The sequence below is a fragment of the Melospiza georgiana genome, chromosome 7 (genome assembly GCF_028018845.1).
Source record: "Melospiza georgiana isolate bMelGeo1 chromosome 7, bMelGeo1.pri, whole genome shotgun sequence".
Classification (NCBI taxonomy): Eukaryota; Metazoa; Chordata; class Aves; order Passeriformes; family Passerellidae; genus Melospiza; species Melospiza georgiana.
In genome coordinates, this window is record NC_080436.1 from 21,058,071 (window position 1) to 21,077,614 (window position 19,544).

At 41.7% G+C, this 19,544-nt stretch overlaps 1 protein-coding gene across 3 annotated transcripts in view; it reads left to right on the plus strand.

Moving 5' to 3' along the window:
- Positions 1 to 5,537: 5,537 nt before the first annotated feature.
- TLK1 (tousled like kinase 1) overlaps positions 5,538 to 19,544 on the plus strand; it is a 68,746-nt gene continuing 54,739 nt past the window's right edge. The window contains exon 1 of one of the 3 annotated variants that reach the window (XM_058028144.1): positions 5,538 to 5,699. Coding sequence is in view for 1 of the 3 variants with exons in the window: in XM_058028143.1 (XP_057884126.1) it covers positions 6,289 to 6,436 (148 nt within the window). In the remaining 2 variants the exon portion in view is untranslated. Of the gene's footprint in view, positions 5,700 to 6,072; positions 6,092 to 6,214; positions 6,437 to 19,544 lie in introns of those variants that run through there. The other 2 variants (XM_058028145.1, XM_058028143.1) reach the window with 2 other exon arrangements.

Sequence of the window (19,544 nt, forward strand, 5' to 3'; positions counted from 1 at the left end):
GTGTGGGAAAGCATAAGCTTAAAAAAACACGGAGAGGAAGCCTGACAGATAAGAGGGGCCTGTTTACCTGACAGCAACATTGTAAAAGGAATAGTCTGAGTGTAGAAAAAAATTGCAGGGAAGAGCAGACAAGTAGATTGCAAGGGACATGGGAAGGAAAGTAATATAATAAAATGAAAACAGACAGATGGGGAGAAAGAAAATGAATGTAACATCCATCCAGATTTTTTTATTTCTTCACCAGAGAACATTTAAAACCAAATTATTTTTTACTAAAATGACATAAACAAGAAGATTGTAAAACTGCCCTTGAATCTGACTGGAATGTAGCTAATAATCAAAGCAGCTAGAGCTGGAGTAGAAAGAAATATTTGCATGGCAAAAAAAAAAAATCCTCCGAATTCTATTTAATTTTCATGTTTGGTTTGACAGGAAGTTGTGTGCAGGCTTCTTGTAGGTTTGGAACAAAAATCATTATAGCAGAGGTGGATCACTGAATCTGACTAATGGTGATGATATTAAAGGTATAATAATTGCAGTTTATTACTATTACATAAATGATAAAAATATAACTGTGTTTACACAGTGTTTGTGTCTAGTTCTTAAACGTAGGCCTAATGTGATAACATTGTTTTCATTTTAGCTTCTCTGCATCTTGATAAGCTGGTAGGGAAGATATTTTTGCTAGTGTATTATTTATGCATGTTTTTGTTACCTTGCAACTCAGAGTTGCTGGCAAGTGCCATATTAAAAAATTGTAAAGCTTGTAGTGCAGTATATGGCTTAAGAATACAGTTCTAATTCAGTGAGTCTCTGAGTTGATTTGAGTTCAAAACAACTTTTTCCTATAAAAGTGTTATTGCATTAAACTAGTTTTAGAAAACTTTAACTAAACTTTAAAATCAACGTTAGTACAATTGCAACATTCCTATTTGCTCATAAATAGAAATGCTTCATGAGAAAACAGGTGCAGAAGCTGTTCCAAGCTGAGATAGTGTTCTATCACAGCAATGCACTTGCTGCCACAGTCACGTGGCATTTTACACTGTAGTTGTGCCAAAACTGCATTCTGAATCTTCTGACCTACAGAATACAGACTGGAAGATTCTGGTCATTATCCCAACCCAGACTGGCCAGGTGCATGTTGGTCTGATCCAGGGAGTGTCCATACATGTCCTAACATGTGCTGTGTTAGGAGAAGGGAGGACAGAGTGTTTGAGCTACAGACTTCCAGCATTCACCAAGACAGAAGACAGCATTTTTTTTCTGTTATGTTTTTGCAGCATATTATATTACATATAACCTAGAAATGTCATAAATACATCATTTTGATGATGAAATAATTTCAGCATTTTCTACACAAGGTGCTATACCAGTGTGTCTCCTTAGTTGCAAGAATATTTTTCTACTATGTTAATTAAATCAGATTGGCTGCTAGTGTTGGCATAGTTATGGGATCTGTGTAGGTCTTTCTATATATGGGGTAGGTGAGTGCATGTGTATACATATTTTTATGTATAAAATTCATAAATATTGGCAAATATGCAGTGAGGCATACTGTAAAAGCTTTTGCTTTAAGAAAATAGTGCTGTGGGTCTATTATCCAGTGCTAGGCTGACAAGGAACTAATAAAGAATTTGAAACCTCCATTTCACTGGCATCGCAAATAATTGAGGGGATAAATCAAAGGATACTAAGTCTTGGTTGCTCTACTGTCTTGTGCCAAGTCCAAGGAGATGGAAGAAGCTATATGTAAAATAAATACCAAAAGCATCAGAGGTAGGGACCCTAATGATCTCTGACTCCTGGCATTTCCCCGGTTTGTAGCTGACAGACTGATTTAAGTTTGGAAGTATATGGTTTAGCATATAGTTTAGAGCATATAGTTTACTACTTTGCAAGGATATTGTAATTTCTTATAACAATTTTCCTTCCTAAAAGAACCAGCCTGCTAAATCAATTTCCTCTTCTACCTCTACTTCCAATCATCTTGTGAATTGGAGGCCTTCCTTCTAATTACTGACATAATTTAAAAATGGTCTTATTTGGAACCTCTGTGTAAACATACATTATTCATATAATCAGTTACCTGGCGCGGTCAGTCACTACACCTTGGTATTGCACCATCTGCTGCTTGCATGAAACCTAAGCCTGCTAATAGCAAACTGACTTTGGTGGGAAAAACACAAGTAAGATATATGAATGATTAACAACATGTAATATTTGATGTTATTAGGTACCAATCTTTCATAAGGACACCAAAATGTATTTGGTGCCTATGAACAATGAAGGTCTCGGAACAGAGAAGGAACTGCCATATCTCTGTAACTTGCCCCTCAGTCACAGTGTATTCTTCCTTAAGAACATGTGGGATAAACTCTGGATTTTATGTGTAATGTTTGAGATTATGTCTCTTTGTTCTCTAAAGGATGTATGTGAAATTTTGTAATTGACATTTGATCTGAGTGCATGGTAATCTTTATAGATGTAAGGTAAATGTCTCCAAAAACTTATTCCTGCTGTAATCTTCCTTATTGTCACTATTCAGACCATTATTCTTTAAGCACCTTCCTTTGCTGCCAGTTAACTTTTCTTACTTCCTAGAGATTGTGAACTTACTGTGATAAAAGTTTCTTGCATAGATAATTCCAGTGACAAAATTGAAAGCTCTTAGAATTTTAGTGCTTTTCAGGATTTTGTTGCTTACCTTTTTTTCATCTTTGGAATAAGGAAAATTACTTATACTCTTCTGTTCTTCAACTGTCCTCAATTAGAGAGTTACTACTGCCATAAACATTGCTAACTTTCATTTGACACATTCTTATGAGAAAATCAGCACACAGGGATCTTACTCCTCTCTGTTCTGGTCTGAGTTTTGAGGTCCTCTTCCTCAGGAATTAGCAAAACTAAATGAGTTTTCTGGGACTTCACCTGGAATCAAGTTTTCCTATGTAGGTAGGTGTGTGGCACCTTATTCATTGTTATCCAGAGCAATCCCACTAAAAGTTGATTCCCTCTACCTACTACCTCAAGTTATGCCTGATGTTAATGGTATGCAGTGTTCACATAAACCTTGATAAAAACGATTCTGTTTCTAAGAACTAGAAGGCAAAGAGAAAGATTTAATATATATTATATTTTAAAGAAATAATTAGTAATACTTAGTACTATTTGTGTTGGATTTAATATATATTGTTTTGGGCAGTGATGCTGACTGAGTGCTCACCACTGTGAGAGAAAGGCCATCTCTCTGGCCACTGGATCATAAAGTTTTATTGCAAAAAAAAGACAAGGCATTCAAGGAAAAGCATTATGTACATTTACGATGCTATTTGATACAGGAAGTCTTTTGAAATTTGAAATTTCTGAAAAGTACTAAGGAAGATGTTCTCTTCTGCCATGATACTATTAAATTCGTAACACTGAAGCAATGTGGCTTACAAATAAAGGGGTACATTAAAATCAGTGTCAGCTCTAACTCAGTATGAAAGTAGGTTTTCTGTAAACTAGAGGAATATACCCAACTCCATGTACTCTTGAAGTTATATATGTTGTCTCTTCTGGAGATGATCTATATAATTCACACTCTGCTTTCAATCTCTACTTCAACAATGCACAAAACCAAGAGATACAGCTCTACTATATTACAAAATGCAGACTCAACCCATATTTTGCAGCAGATACTGTGCTCTGCTGGGAAGTCATGCAGTATGTGCCCACTTACTCCTGGTCCCTTGATGAGGTGTTGTCTAACACATTATGAGATGGCAAAGATCTGACTATTTTTCATAGTGTTAATGAAAATATAAAAGACACTTCAGCATTTTTGTAATATTTAATCTGCATGTCTGATAGAGGAAGTAATGAATGGGATCTTCTTCATGATGTCCTGTTCCCCTAATCAAAGTAAATAATGCTTTATTTGAACAAGTCTCAACTGTGTCAGTGGAATGATTTCTAGGCAACCGTTTGTAAGCAAAACTGGAAGAAAGAATGCTTGCTTACGTATGGTTTTGTAAGGATAGCAGGGGCTTGTATTAAGTGGATGCAAAGGGCTAAAAATTAAGAGACAATTTCTTTCAGTTACTGCTTTTTACTTGGCAGATTTTAGAAGCAGCATGCTGCAGCATGATATGTTCATCAGGAAACCAGGTGCATGTTCACTTATGCTATCATATGGATGGTGGGATTATGAGTATGTTTTCGTTTCTACCTAGCAAGAATATTCTATACCAGCTGCTAAGTATTAATACAGTCAGAGTGAACCAGCACTGTTTTACTTCACTCCCAAGTATTGGAAATTTCCTGATGTAATTTGCTTACATAAAGTCTTTAGGATCAAGTCCTTAAAAGCAATTCCTTGTTGAAATATCAGATCACCTCTCTGCAAAAAAAAAAAAAAAAAAAAAAAAAAATCTATCTATAGCTATCTATATTTATCTATCTATCTATATATATATTAGCTGTTACTAGATACATGCCCTGGAACTGACTTGTTTATCAAGTAAACATACTAATTTTTACTTTAAGTTAATACCAAACTGCAAGGAAACTTCCAGCTATGCTGTATACTTGTGGGAGGTGAAGATCTTAGATAATTTCACAGATGTCACTTTAAAAGGAAGAGACAGACTTAGTAATATGTGTGTTGTGCAGAGAGCTGCAATCCAACATTAGTAATCTATTCCTGTCATTCTCAAATAGAGGAGAAAGTAGGTTAGTAGATGGACAGGATGTCTCCACACAGCAACCACAAAATAAGCGCCATGCCTGAATGATGAAGATATTCTTCATATACACAAAGTGCAATATATCTGCAACTCGTGATTTTTTGTAAGTAATCATAGTAATTTTTATCCCTGTTATATATCTAAATATATATAAAATATATTTACCAGTTGCACTGGTAAGTTAAAAGGCTTTGTTTCAGAAGTGACTTTCCATATATCTTACATTCTCAGTCATGATTATGTTAATTTTAAGGAAGGAATAACTGAAAAATTCGGCTAAGTTTGCAATTTAATCTCTAAACTCAAGGCAGAGAGGGAAGTTTTGAAATTTGCCAGGTCGGCGCTGGTGCCCACCTGGGAGCCCCAGCCTGGTGGTTGTAGCGGGTGAGGCGGTGGGCCTGGTAAATGGCTCCTGCCCGACTTCCAGTTCACCCGGTGGGAGCTCCCGCTCCTCAGCGAAGCGGGTTGCGGCTGGCGGCCAAAGCCTTCTCTCTCCCTCGGGGCATCGGCTTCTCCCGAGTGCCCCCGAGTCTCTGCTGCCACACCGTCCTGTCCGGGAGTGGAACGCTGAGACGCGGCAGGCGCCCGAGAGCGCCCGGAGATGCTGCCTGAACAGCGTTCACCTGGACCGCGCAGGGAAGAGCCCGCTCAGCCCCGCCGCTGCCGCCCGCACTCTCGCAGCGGCGGGCCGGGCTCGCCCCGCGCGGCCGCACGCCGGGGAGGTGCCGGGCGGCGCGGCCCCGGCCCCGGCCGCGGCAGCCGCGCGTACCGTCTCCGCCGCCGCTCCCGCCCCCGCCGCCCCGCCCCGACACCACCATGGCCGTGGCGGCGGGGCGCGGGGGAAGGCGAGGCGACACGGGCGGACCGCGCCGCCGAGGAAACCGAGACGGAGGGGAACGGCGCGGCCTCAGGGGAGCTAGCTCCGGCCGGGCCGGGGCGGCCAACGGAGGGCCGCCCGCGGCGCGGAAGGTGCGCGCTTGGGCAAGGCGGGGAGGTATCGCCGCGGGACGGGCATGCACGGGGAGAGGGGTCAGCCGGTGGGCGGCTGCGAGCCGGCCCGGGGTCGGAGCCCGGAGGCGGGAGCAGCCGGCGCGCTCGGGCCGCGCGGCGCAGCGGGGCCGGGGGCAGGTGCGTGCGCGGCTGGCGCCGCTCCCGCCGGCCGCCCCTGGGCGGCTCCGGCTCGGCGGGGCTCGGCTGGGCGCCGGCGGAGCGCGGCGCTCGCTCGGCTCGCGATCGTGTTTGCGCATGACCCCTCCCCGCCTGCGCCCTCCCCTCCCCTCCCCGGCGGCAGCGGCGGCGGCGGCGGGGAAGGTTGGCCTCAGACACAGGCGGCTGCTCGGCGGCGGCGACGCAGTGCAGAGGTGCGGGCAGGTTGCGCTGGCCCCGCGCCCCGTCTCTCCCGCGCCCCGCCTGCCTCCGGAGCTCGCTCCCAGCCGGCGGCCTCCCCGCGCCGGTGTCGGGCCGGCCCCCCGGCCATGAGCACGGCGCTGGGTGTCCCCCCGCCGCGCCGCCTTCCCCGCCGCCCCCGGCGGCTGCCGGGCTCCAGGAAAGTAGCTTGATGAGTGTCCAAAGTAGCAGTGGAAGTTTGGAGGGGCCGCCATCTTGGTCCCGGCTCTCCACGTCCCCACCGAGCCTGCAGGGCTGCTCCGCGGCGGCGGCGGCCTCCCAGCTGCACGGCGCGCCGCCCGGCAAGCCGCCCAAGGAAGGTAACCAGCGCGCCGCGGGGCTGCGCGGGGGGCCCGGCCCTTGGGGAGGGGCCCAGCCGCCGCTGCCGGAGGCCGGTCCCGGGCCGCTGGGAAGCGGCGGCGGGAGAGGCCGGTGCCCCCGGCGGCGGCGCGGGGTCAGCGCTGGGCCCGGTGGTGGTGAGCGGAACCTCGGTCGCTGGGCGAGCGGGGCCCCGCCGCCCCCGCCCGCTCGTCAGCGCCTCGTTGTTACCCCCCGCGCCGGGCCGCGGAGGGGGACCCGCCGTGCTCCCTCCGTCCCCGGGCCGTCCGCCCGCCGCAGCCGCTCGCGTCTCCTCGGGCGGCCGCTCGCCGCGTCCTCCCCGAAATAGGCTCCCCTCCGCCAGCGGCTAAGTAGAAGTGCTGCGCCGGAGGATGCAGCCGCTGTTGCTGGAGGGAGTTGGGCACTTTTGGCCTCATGGAGGTGGGAAGAGAGGGGCCGGAGGTTCGTCCCCGTGGGGAAAGCGCCCTGGGGGGCGGCCGGTTTTGCGGCCAGAAGTGACAGGGCGCCTTGCGGCCGCCACGGAATGACTGCAACTTTCTCCTGTCCTCCATCACGCCTTCGATGATAATATTTTTCTCCTCCCTCCCCTGCTCCTCCCCTCTTGTGTTACACCGACAGCGACAGCAGGGTGTTGTGGGTGTTTGCAGGGAATATCTGTATGAAGGTTATGAGCAAACAAGTCCCTTCGCTGTTCCCTTTCGGGTATTGTCTGCTTTTCCTCCTTGTGTTGTGTTGCCACAAGATGTAGCAGTTATACAGCTAGTGAGTTTCTCGGCGCTTTTAGCTAAAATAACTACTTGCTGAACGCCAGTTAGTGGCGGAGGAGAACTTTTATGCACAGATACTTGCATACCGAGCAGTTGTATAATTTTAATTGATTTGCCCCAGATTAATGAATACCATGTAGCGTTTCTTGTAGCATCTGCAAAACGTCATCGCCCAAGCAGGAAACTTGCTAACTTAAAATAGAAATAGTTGCGAAGATGGAGAGTCTTTGTTTTTTAGGTCTTCCTGTGGTTGCTTGCTTGCTTGTTTTTTTGGTTTTCTTGGTTTTTTTTTATATTTGGTTGATAAGCAATGTAGGGACTTGGTAACAAGGACTCGACATCCTGAAAATGTATAATGCAGTCTGGTTTCTCCATTTTCCACACCAGTAGTTGTCAGACTTGTATCACTCTGTGTCACTTTTGCACACGCTCCTGCAGGTAGATTGACATGAAATGCTCTAGAAAATACCTGGGAAGGAATTATGGTATATGTTAAAGATGCTGAGTAAAGTGGCAGGCATTTTGTGCTCATCTTCTCTGGGAAGGGAAAGCTGTTAGAAAAACCACCAGCAGCAGCCAAATTCATAGTTTTAAGTTTATTGAGAGCAGGTTTCTTCACTGTTGCAACTCTTTTTATGAATATCCATGCAGGTAATATGTATATGTAGGATATTTTTGGATGTATTTCATATACCTGCCATACAAATTTGAAATTATTATTGAAATATAAATTATGTATCTGTTTATTTTAACAGAAAATGGTGGTCCTTGAGTAGCTCTGTTGAGACAAGAGAAATATGTTTGGTGAAGCTCATTTTTAATATGATGATTATGCTATTTACATTTTTCTTTCTTACAACTCACGCTGTTGGATTTTTCTGGGTACTGTAATTTGTATCCTCTAATACAGATTGTGGGTTAAAAGTAATCAAAACCTTGGTGTTTGCTTGGTACTGTAATGTGTTGTATTTGCATGGTGTTCCTGGGTTATGTTCAAATTGTATGTCCTCGCTAGGTAGCTCTCTTTGAAAATAAGCAAAAACTGCCATGCTTGGGTTCATGTTTTGCATTCATGCTTGTGGGATGTTATCAAGGCATCTTACTTTATGTACATATGTTTTACAAAGAAATATCTTGCCAGAAATCAATAGGTCCTGAAATAAAAATACATTAGTATGTTCATAGACATTGGCTTATATACGTGAAAGATTGATGCCAGCTCAAACTATTAAGCAAGGAATATTTGCAGTGCTGTGTGTTTATGGGAGCCTGGGCCATTATCAATGCTGAACTTGTGATACCTGGTGATGTTAATGGAGCCTGTGAGTTCTGGAGCAGTGCGCAAGGCTGCTGGCCCATACTGGATCACAGCTGCATTACTGCTGGTGCCAGTTTTGAGTGGGTAATATTTACTGATACAGCGCTTTTGGCACTTGTGCAGAGCTTCTTTCCCAGCCCGGCCTTCTTGTTTGTGGATTAAAATCCCTTTGGTTGGCTTTGGTGAGAGTTATGTCCCTGTTGCCTTTGGAAGTGCAGACCTCCACAGAGTGTACCACGTGTGCTGTGGTTGGTCTGACCTCACCTATGAAGGTCTGGTATCAGCTCACGTGTCTCACATGGGCATTTGAACATTCTGGTTTATTCAGAACAGAAACCCTCAGTATCTTGATTTAGGAAATTCTAAAAATATTTTTGGAATCTCTAATAAGAAAAAAGCAGAAAAGGAAAGCTCTGGCATATATAACGATTGCACAAACACGTTTTTAAAAAAAAGGCAATATCTTGTCAGTATCAATAGACTACTTGGAAAAGGTGGGTGAAATTAGAGGAAATAATATTTAAAAAATATTTTAATCTTTTAAAATGCACTGTAACATTGCAGCAACGTTTTCCATTGGATGCTGTCTTCTATATTTTGATCTAGAGTGGCTTCATGGCTTCACTGTATTGATTTGAATTTATGTTTTGAGGTTTTGAAATAAAAAGACTGGGATGGACTTGAATACACTTGCAGCTGTACACTTTTACTGTATAAGAACTATCTCTTATTTGCATTTTAGTGTAGCTTGTAAATGTCTGTCATTCTGTCAGTTGTTTTATATTCCCATAACTTATGTGTGGTATATGTGGTCACTTAAGAGCTCTGCAGTAGATGTTATCAGGAATTTAGGAGGACTGTTATGAGGTATTATTTTACATACTGTATGTGTGGTTGTGTGACTAAATCTTGTGCCATAGCTCACATAATTGCAGTCACACAATTTCCTGCTTGAAGTTTCTTTACTTTTGTCTGCTTCATGCCTGTAACTAAAAATATTGAAGCACATACCTGCAAATTGCTGTTTTGTAAATGGAGAATGTTCAGGCCAATGCTGACAGGGCAGAGTCAGAAGAGATTCCACAGAAAAGATTGCCTTGCATTGGAAGGGACTGCAAAGATCGTCTAGTTCCAACCCCCTGCCATGGGCAAGGACACCTCCTACTAGACCAGGTAGCCCCATTCAGCTTGGCCTTGAACACTTCCCCAGGCCTGTGGCAGGTGCAACTCCACAGCTACTGGAGAGCAGCCTGTTCCAGAGTTTCACCAGCCCCAAGTAAATATGCCTAATATCGAATCTAAATCTACTCTGTATTCATTTAAAGCTGTTGTCCCTTGTCCTGTCCCTTCATGCTCTTGTAAAAAGTCTCTGTCCAACTTTCTTATAGGCCCCCTTTAGGTTCTGGAAGGTGCTGTGTGGTCTCCCCAGAGCCTTCTCTTCTCCAGGCTGAACAACCCCAACTCTCTTAGCCTGTCTCCATAGCGGAGATGCTGCAGCCCTCTGATCGTGTTCATGGCCTCTGTCTGGGTTCTTGCAGCAGGTCTGTGTCCCTCGTTGCTCTCCAGGTGGGGTCTCAGCAGAGTGGAGTAGAGGGGCAGAATGCCCTCCCTTCACGTTAGAGACTTGCTGCTTTTGGTGCAGCCCAGGACATGGCTGCCTCACTGGGTGGTGCTGCAGTGTCTGGTAATTAAGCATAATGCTTTGTAAGTTATTTTTTGTGTGTGCTGTTGGCTTTCAATACTCTTCTAAAAGCAAAATAGAATTCCAAAAAGAACTTTGAATTAACACAACAGAAATGCAAAATTTCAGTCCAAATTTATATATGATGGCAAAATGGTAAATGGTAATATGATGGTAAGTAAACTTATGCCATGTATTTGACAGTCTTTGAAGAAGTTATGTTGTATGGGTAGCAAATTTTGTTGGTGACTTTTTAAATAAAATTTGATAAATGTGTGTTGTTTGTATTTTTTGTTACCTAAAATGTGATGGTAGTTGTGTGTCTGAGCACAAAGGTAACAGTTTGTTTGCTCCTTAAGTTTTCAGTCTAGAAAACGCTTCTAGATGCCAGGTTGTATCTGTATGCTACTTACAATATATTAGTCCATGAACATGAAAGCAACCTGAATCTTATTAAAACTTCCAGGGTTGTTGTTTTCTGTTGTTTGCATGTAGTGTAAAACATCAGCTACTTTATTTGCTTTAACAGGAAGTTCTCAGTAAGTTTGTTGGCTTTTATCATTCAACTGTAGATTTAAAATTTTATTGATTTGGCCAGTTTATATGGGGGCAGAGAAGAACAGGAACACTTTTTGTATTTAAAAATAATGTGTTTTTTTTACTCAGAATGAGCACCGCAATCATAAAAGGTTATTTAGGCTGACTGTAGCATGAGAAGGTGTTGTCTGAGATTAATGTTGTGCCAGTGATACACACAAATTCTAGCTTGTGATATTGCTGGTTTTGTTGAAGATGTGATTCTCATAGTAAGCTGATGCTTATGCCAAATTCTTTGGAGATCTTGTAGCATGTCCAAATGAGAAATGGGAAAGGAAACCTTTTTTAATACAAATCCTTTTTTGAATCTGGTTTTCTAAAATGCAAGTGCTGTAGCAAATAGTGTAAATTAGTTCTTGGCCAATTGTTTTGTTTTAATTCTGCTTTATTCTGCCTGGAATGGAATTTCCCATTAACCTATTCCATTTTAAATTGAGAGAGGGAATTGACATAGGGACAGGATGTTTATATTTATTATCTCCATTCAAGTAAAACACTTGTTACTTCTCTCATTCTTTTTTCTTCCCCTCTATGTTTTTTCTTGTTTGCTTTTTCTTTCAGCAAGTAATTTTTTTCTCCACCAAGCTGAAGTAAACTTGCTTGTTAGTAATAACTGTAGTCTGCAGTTAGTATTGACATTTCTCTGGATTTTCTTAGAGCCTGATAATCCTAAATGATTGCAAAATATTGTTGTGACTGCTTGGAAACACTACCATATATATGTGCATCATGAGCAAAGTTAGTTCTATAGAATTTTACTACCTTAAGAATTGATCTTACAGAAATATGACAGGCTTAAATAGTCCTTTATGCTTTTTGTGTTCTTGGTATAAGGTTGTGTTTTGAAGTAGTACTTGCTCCCAATCCATTTGCTCCCATACTAAATTTTTTGCTTCCATGCTGGGTGTTTTTTTTTTCACAAGAAATAACGTTGAAGTTAGTGAATTGTTTTTATGCAGTAGAGTAGTTCTTGAATTGTAGCTAAAAAGCATGAAAACACACAAGTGGGAGGAAGAAAAGCTTTATGAACTTCTTTCTGTTTGGCTTGGTGTGTTTCAGTTGTAAAAGAGGAAAAGGCAAATTTGGGTTGCCAAATTGCTCTTAGTGGATATGAAGGTGGGTAGAAGAAGAAGAGTGGTCAGGGTTTCGGTTGAGAACGCCAGTACTTCAGTTATGATCGTTGGAGAGCAGTTAAACAGAAGCTGGCCACCATAATATAACCCAGTTTTTCAGGTGTTGCAAGTGGAAAACTTCTAATATTTGCTGAAAATAACAAGTACTGCACTTTTTGTTCAGTACTTAAGGACAAAGTTCTCTAGGAATAGGGAAGAGTTAGTGAGCATCAGAAGGTATTTTGGATCCTCCATTTCCCATCATTCTGACTCCATCCTTATTGAGATGCTTTGTTTGGGGTAGGAAGTAAGGGTCTGCCTCCTTCCCAGGCACCTTCTGTCTGGAGGCCTTACTCCTTTCTTTCGTTCCTGAGCAGAGCAATGGGATATAGTAGCAGAAAAATCTTGGCACCTAGGCTTTTCCTGGGGAGGATGTGGTAGGTGGCAAGAACATGACTGCTTGTAAGCTTTAATTCACCTCAAATTTAGTCCTGGAAGAAGGGAGCAGAAGGTCTTAAGTGAAGTTGGACATGCTGAAGATGCTGGGGGAAGATTGGGACTGTGCAACCCTTTGGGATGGGTCCGTGCTGGAGGGATTGACTGAAATCAGTGACTGTGTTATTAATCATGACTTAAATCAGTGAGCAGGAAACCCTGATTAAATAATTGTTTTTAATTTTATTTTGCATTTGTGCTTAATTATTTTTCCTAAAGAAAAGTTGATTCTAATTGGTCTAATTTGATCATACCTCTTGCTAGGCAGGAGGGGACACATCTATATGCATTTATTTAAGGAGTTACACTGCTTAGGTTCTTTATGTTTAAGAAATGTAGTTCCCCATGCTTTAGACAGCTTTTAGCTAACTTTGTTAATTAAATAAAGTGAATTCTAATTGTGCTACGTACATAATAAGAAACAAATATATCCAAATGTGCTTTGCATTTAAACCAGAAAAAGGAGAATTGTTTGTAGTTTGTGAAATGAGTAAATTACTTCTGGTCACTGTGCCTTGCGAAATTTGGAGTTAATAGATCAAATCCAGTCACCAGTCCTTCATGTTCATCATTTGGAAGAGAAAGCCAGGCTTTCCTGCTTTCTGAAAAAGCTGTTGGTTGCTCTTCACCAGTTCTGAGTAAAGCAACTGCTGGAGTGGTTGAGCAAACAAAAATGGCTGAGGCAGTTGGTGGTGAAAGCTGATCAAGTGCTTCAGAACTCCAGTTCAGGCAGCTCACCCACAGCTTCCAGTGGTGTGATGGTCTGTCTGCCAGCAGAGCATTCAAGTTTATAATGTTTGAATATTTTTGTCTTTTATGAATTTAATGCATCATAAACTTTAAACCTCACCATAGACTTATTGCTCCAAGCTTCGATTAAACATTTGGTGTTGAAGCATATTTTTAAAATGCACAAATAAGAGAAATTGCCTGCCTTGTGCTCGCTCAGTAGCTTTAGCTGGAAAGGCTCTGAAGCTGACAACTGTCCTCCAAGGATTTAGATGAGCAGCTAGTGATTGTTGAGTGACTACACAACTGCAACAGGAATCTGGTCACTTTGGAGTGGGAAAGTTCATTTACTGGAGCTTTTATGTGAAACTGGATGTCACGGAGATGGTTGGTATTCCCTAGGACCACCTCTGCTTGCTGAGAGGTGGCAGCAGGAGCATTAAGCAATGTATCTCACCTCATCAAATCTGCAGTTTTAAGTAGGTGGAAACTTAAGGCTGAAATGCTTTCTTTATAATGTCCTTAAGAACAAAGCAGTCTGAACTTTGTATTTTAAGAGATGGGAATGGTGGTAAGAAACTCCAGAGTGCTTTTTACAGGAAATGAAGCCTGACCATAGTTATTTGGGGGGTTGAGGAGTACTAGATTCTATTTCTATGGACTTCTAATAGATCTATACCTATAAGAGAAAAATAGCTTTTTTTGAGGAATAAAGGAAATCCTGATGCTTTTAGAAAAATCTGTTATATGATGTCACACACCCCCAGATTTTTAGCTATTTAATTTTCTAACTACCTTGAATTGAAAGGTATGTAGATACTTCAAACACTGCGTCTTGCAGCTATAACTTTTGGTGGATTGCTTTTTTTTTTTTTTTAATAAGTAAACAAACATTTGAACTATATGCTGAAGGGCAAGAAATTGGAAAGAAATCTTACAAATAAATAATGAGTTTCATAAGTCCTGCAAATCTGAAACAGTATCATTTAGATCCTGGTCTTCCCACAGTGGGACTGTGATGCTCTTGGGACTGTGTAGATTGACCAGCAGATGTGTTTCCGTTTCCTTGCTCCACCATGGAACTCTTTGGTCTCTTGGTTCTATGGAGACAAACTCAGATGATGCTACAAGTAGGATTTGTAGTACTTCTTTTTTTTCACAGGGGCTTAGACTAATCCAACCTGTACACTGCTTGGCTGTATTTGGTAAATACTGTTTTTTCTTCTAGTTAATGCTATGTTCTTATGGGTTCCACAGTTTTGTCCTTAATTTTGCAACAGTACTTTAGCCAATTTTAGTGTCCATCCTAATCCCCTCTTGGGTAACTACTTTGCTTCTCAAGGATGTTAAAGGCTTTTCTGTTTCTTAGAGTATTCTTAGTAAAGGTGATGAGAAAAGTAGTGTCCTTAAGGAAGCTGATATTTTCATTATGAAGCTATCGAAAAGAAAATCCATACATTATCAATACTAATCACTTTAACATCTAGAATAGTATAGTAGAATAGTCAAGAGTGGTGGTGGTCTAGGGAGTGTGATTATTTTTACAAAGTAAGTTTTTATTTTAACTGTGGTAGCAGCGATTATAAAGAGTGGTTTTATTGGTATTACTAGGGTTTTTCTTCGGTTTTTTTTCAGGGTTTTTTTGGCAATTCAGTTATTTCTTGAGCTGGTGGCTGTTTGGGAGTGCTTGCTGTGTCTTTGATGCATGTTTTAGAAGCTTCTTGACTATTAAATTAGTGTCATGGTTTAGTTTCAGTAGTTTTAGTCACAGTTTGGTAAGAGGCTCTCTTGTAAGCTCTCCACAAGCTCTAACTTGGAATAAAGTGGAGTAATTCTTCTTATAGTACTTGTGTTCTTAGTCTTATGAAGGGTCTCATTATGAGGAGTGGGATTTTAGTATTTTAAAGTTACAAGTAGGATTCAAGTACAAGTAATTCCTGAAGATGCAGGTTTAGAATTTTTAAATGAGAGTTAAAAAGTACTTTCTGCTGTGCATATTATTGCCTCAGTTTGATTTTCTGAAGTTCATTGCTTATTGAATTTACTTATACAATCATATTGCATATTGCCTCTTTGTAATCAAATTGTATTATTAAATGATTGTGATACAAATAATGCTTAAGAGGAGTTCACCAGTATTCAAACTGAAAAGCAAATATCATGTTGGTCTTCCTTGTTAGCTGGTATTTTGTATTCTGCGTCCATACATGATTTTTTCTCAATTGTTTGCTTGATACATGCTACCATATCCAGAACATGCAAGTGGTTACTATTAAGGAAGCAGCATTTTTATATGTCCTGAAATTACACATTTTTATGTATACACAAACAGTTTTCTCAGTGAACTGTTTTATCATTAGGAATACTAATGTTGCTGTTAGGACCCTGCATTTACAAAGCAGTCTCATAAACAAGCTAAACTTATGCAAAGATTTCAGCTGCCTTTTAGTAAAAATGTTCCAAATTCCTATTGTTTATTATTACATACCTCTTAAAAACTTGTTTCATTTTTTCAAATATGTAATTTTGTTAAATCTGATTATGATTGCAGATGGTACAAAGATTGGGTTCTGGATTAATCATGCCAGTTTTGCCATATCACGAGTTTCAGTTTTTGGTACTGTTTGTTTTTATGCAGAAGAACAGAAATGTATAAAGTTCACAACAGCCCAGTTGTATATTAGATGATACATTAATACTGTGTTTCTTGTATTTTCTCCCTGTTTCTTATATTTGCAACATCTATCATAATTTGGGTACTAAATAGTGAAGCTATGACGATGAAATCTCCAGTGAATTACCCTAATAGTGGTGGGGTTTGGCTTTTCTTCCCCCCATGTTGTGTGATTGCTAGTTGACCTGATTTGTTCTCTTGGCTAAATCACAACATGCTGTTCTCTGAGCCTTTCGCTTGTTTTTTTCTTCCAGAGAAGTGCAAACAACAGGCACCAGTCTCTGCCAGTGTCTGACACCACCTTCCTGCTGTTTCCCTTAAATCTTTTTCTTCAAGTTTCTTCAAACCAAAAAAAAAAAAGGAGAAATTTCAGCTATTTTTACTATTTTTTTTTGTGTGTTGTTCTTGTGGCTTTGAAATCCCATCTTTCTAAGGGAAGCAAGCAATGAGGCAGCAATACCAGTGACTATCAGAAGTTGCAGAATTTGGTAGTATGCCATCCTCCCTGCTGTCCCTGGATGGGATGTGTGCTCTCTCCTACACCACCAGGACACTCAGCCTGCCTTCTACTGCCAGGTCCCCTTCCTGACTGGTGCTGGACTGCATGGGTGACCTCCACTATCATCCTGCTTCTCTAAGCAGTGCTCCTCCTGCTCAGTTTTCATTTGTGCATGCTGTTGGTATTGCTGGCAGGAGGGCAGTCTTTAGGTGCAGGGAGTGGAGGGTGCAGTAGGAGCAGGATCCTTCTGGATGTTTGACCTCCCACGCTCAGCTGGGGATGTGCTCAGTGAGACTGTGAGCCAAGGATGTGCCCAGGAGTCTCCTCCCTTGTCCTGCAGCACATCGCCATGTGGGAGCTCTCCTGCTTAGTGCTGGCAGCAAGGGCAAATGCTTTGTGCACTTAGGATTTCCCAGTCACAGGCACCTGTGTCTAGGAAGGCTGGAGAGGAATGCTTGTGTATCTGAGGTGTCAAAGTTCTCACTGACTACAGTTACAACTTGAAAAAAGGTGAAATCCAGTTTTAAGGTTCTTGTGGGTAGTAGTTTAGATGAGAAATTTTTGGGAAATAACAGATGTTTTTAGTGTTTTTTCAGTCTTCAGTGGAATTGCTCATGATTTTTCAGGTTTAAGTTAGACAGGTTGTTACAAATGCTTTTTGTTACATCCACTGAGTCATGGAATTTATTTGGTTCGTTGTATCAACATTCCAAAGATAGTGAGTGGAAGAGCTTATTTCTGAAAAAGAAGCCATTTTTAGTGGAGTTTTCTAATTTGGTAAATAATCTTGTTAGTATGTAGTACTCACAGAACAACATTTTGTTGTGTGAAAGCAGTAGATGAAAGCAGTGACTCAGTGTTTCAGGTAACTGCCAAAATAGGTAGCATGACTATCTATTAGGGATGGAAAGGGTTTCATTAGAGACTAGACTGATTTTATTTTAACAGTTAGACCCAAACCTGCTCCGTGTACTCAGTTATTTGTTTTGCTATTTGCTGCCTTGTATTTAGGAGTTTTCCCGTGGTTAGACTTTATAATGTTCATATTTACTGTGGCAGTGCAGGAGCTGAAAGGGACCTGGCTGCCAGCTCTGGGGGCATGTGGTGTGTGGTGGCCCTGCCTGCTGGCACAGGCAGGGAGAGGAGGGCAGCTTCCAGCTCAGCCTGTTTGTTCTTCAGTGAAACTCCTTACTGGTGTGTTTTTGTTCAGTTGCTTTGAATAGTGCTGAAGTTGTCACTGAGACAGCTCGCCAAAGCAGCAGTCTGGCTGGGGAGTGTGGCAGATACCCCCATGCATCTGCAGGCTTGGCAGGGCCTTGGCAGTGTCCAGCTAGGGCAGTGGTCTCATTTGGACTGTTTGTGTTTTCTTACTGATGGAAGTAAGCCTGGTCTGCTTCTGGGTCCTCTCTTAAGTCCATCGATAGATGTATTCAGTTTTAAAGCATTTTCCATGTGGTTAGCTGGTGCTTAGTTACCCCAAAGTGGATCAGTTTTGTTAAATGTGTGCCAGATAAAAGGCATCCCAGTTTGTCAGATGTTGGTAAGGTGTGCTGCTGCCTCCCAGTAGCATGGTCTGTTCTGTCTCTGTTAAGTTGGCTGCAGGAAGTAGGCTCCACAAAGCCTGCTTTAACTGTCCCAGGGATTCATGGCACTCCCCTGCCTCTGGTGTGAGCTATTTGAAGGAGAAATCCTGCTTTATCTCCTGTCAGATGGGGAGGAGAGGTTGGATCACTCTTTCTTTTGCTAAAATTATGCCTACAGTGGTCCACAGAAGGCAGTGTAACATCCTTATCCCTTGAGAATAAAAGGGCAGTAGTACTGTGAGTGTTCATGCTTCTGCATGGTGGGTGATGTTAATTACAGGTCAGTATTTTTACTGGTGTCTTGAAGTATGTTTTGAACATATACCTGAAAATATTATTTTCATTCTCAATTTGTGATATCAAAGACTTATAACTCTGCTCTTTCCTAATTTCTGGTTGCCCCTGGGGCTTTAACTGCATTTTTGAAGTTTTATTCATGTGATTGCAGACTGTGTTCCACAAGGTTCGCTTAGCCAGCAAGATGGGCACTTCTTAGGAAGAGACTGTGTTGAAAGGAATGAAAATCCCTTCTGTTTTTTTTCTTCTAAAACTTGAATGAAAGTGATAGTATAGCAGAAAAGAAAGCTGGTTTAAAATTAGGCAATGAGCTTTGGATAGGAGAAATGGCTGTAATGCAAATTTCTTTAGTGATAATGCTGAGCAAAACTAAAACTGAATTTTTGACAGATGATTACATAGGATGTTTCTTTGTGTGTGAACTGAGTGGGTTTTAAATTTTTAAAAATGTTCAGCGCTCAAAGTTGCAACTGAATTCAGTGTACACTGTTGGTATCAACAGGCTTTGTAGCTGTGCTGTAAGGAGTAAAAAGCTTGAAATATTCCCTCCCCCCTCATAGCCTTAAACCTAATTTTTTATGGATTCATGTGCCACTTCACGTAAGTCTTTTTTTTCCTCTACCTGTAGAATGGAACCAATACTACAAAGTCCCACAAAAATGTGGGTGTAGTCATTAACACATCAGCTCTCTTTGTGTGTAATTTCTCTAGTCATGTTCTGAGAGTCTTCTCCCTACAAGGGACTTTGAGGAAATGAGTTTCTTCCTGCGTTCATTGAAACTTGGATTGTTTAAGATGTAAATTTAAAAAAAAAAAAACAAACCAAGGTTTGATTTCAACCTGAAGGAGCAGAAGCTGGTTGCTGGCTCCCTTGAGCACCACCTAGACCGGGTGCCTCCAAGAGAAAGAACACAGTGAGCCATCTCACACATAGCATGGCCTGTTCAGCATCCTGCACAGGATCCCTGTTGCACAGGCTCTCTGGTGGTTTGTGCTGAATCTTGTGATTCTGCAGTCTAAATATGTTAAATTTTTTTTTTCTTTTTTTTTTTTTTTTTTTTTGTGGTTTCTATTCTGTGTGGGCCATACAGGTATTTTGAAAAAGGAGGAAATGAATGGTGTTACTGGAGGTTAATTCCTTTTTCTTAAAATGCTGTAGTGCAAAAGCCAAAATATTTCATGTATCTTGTAATTACAATTAGTGGTGAATTTACTGTCCTAGTTTAATCTTAGAGGTGTAATGAGCTTTTTTTCATGTTGGGTGCTAAAATTGTATGGGGCTGATGTTCTAGGTGATCACAATGTAATAAGTGAAATAGATGAATTTACTTGGAAAT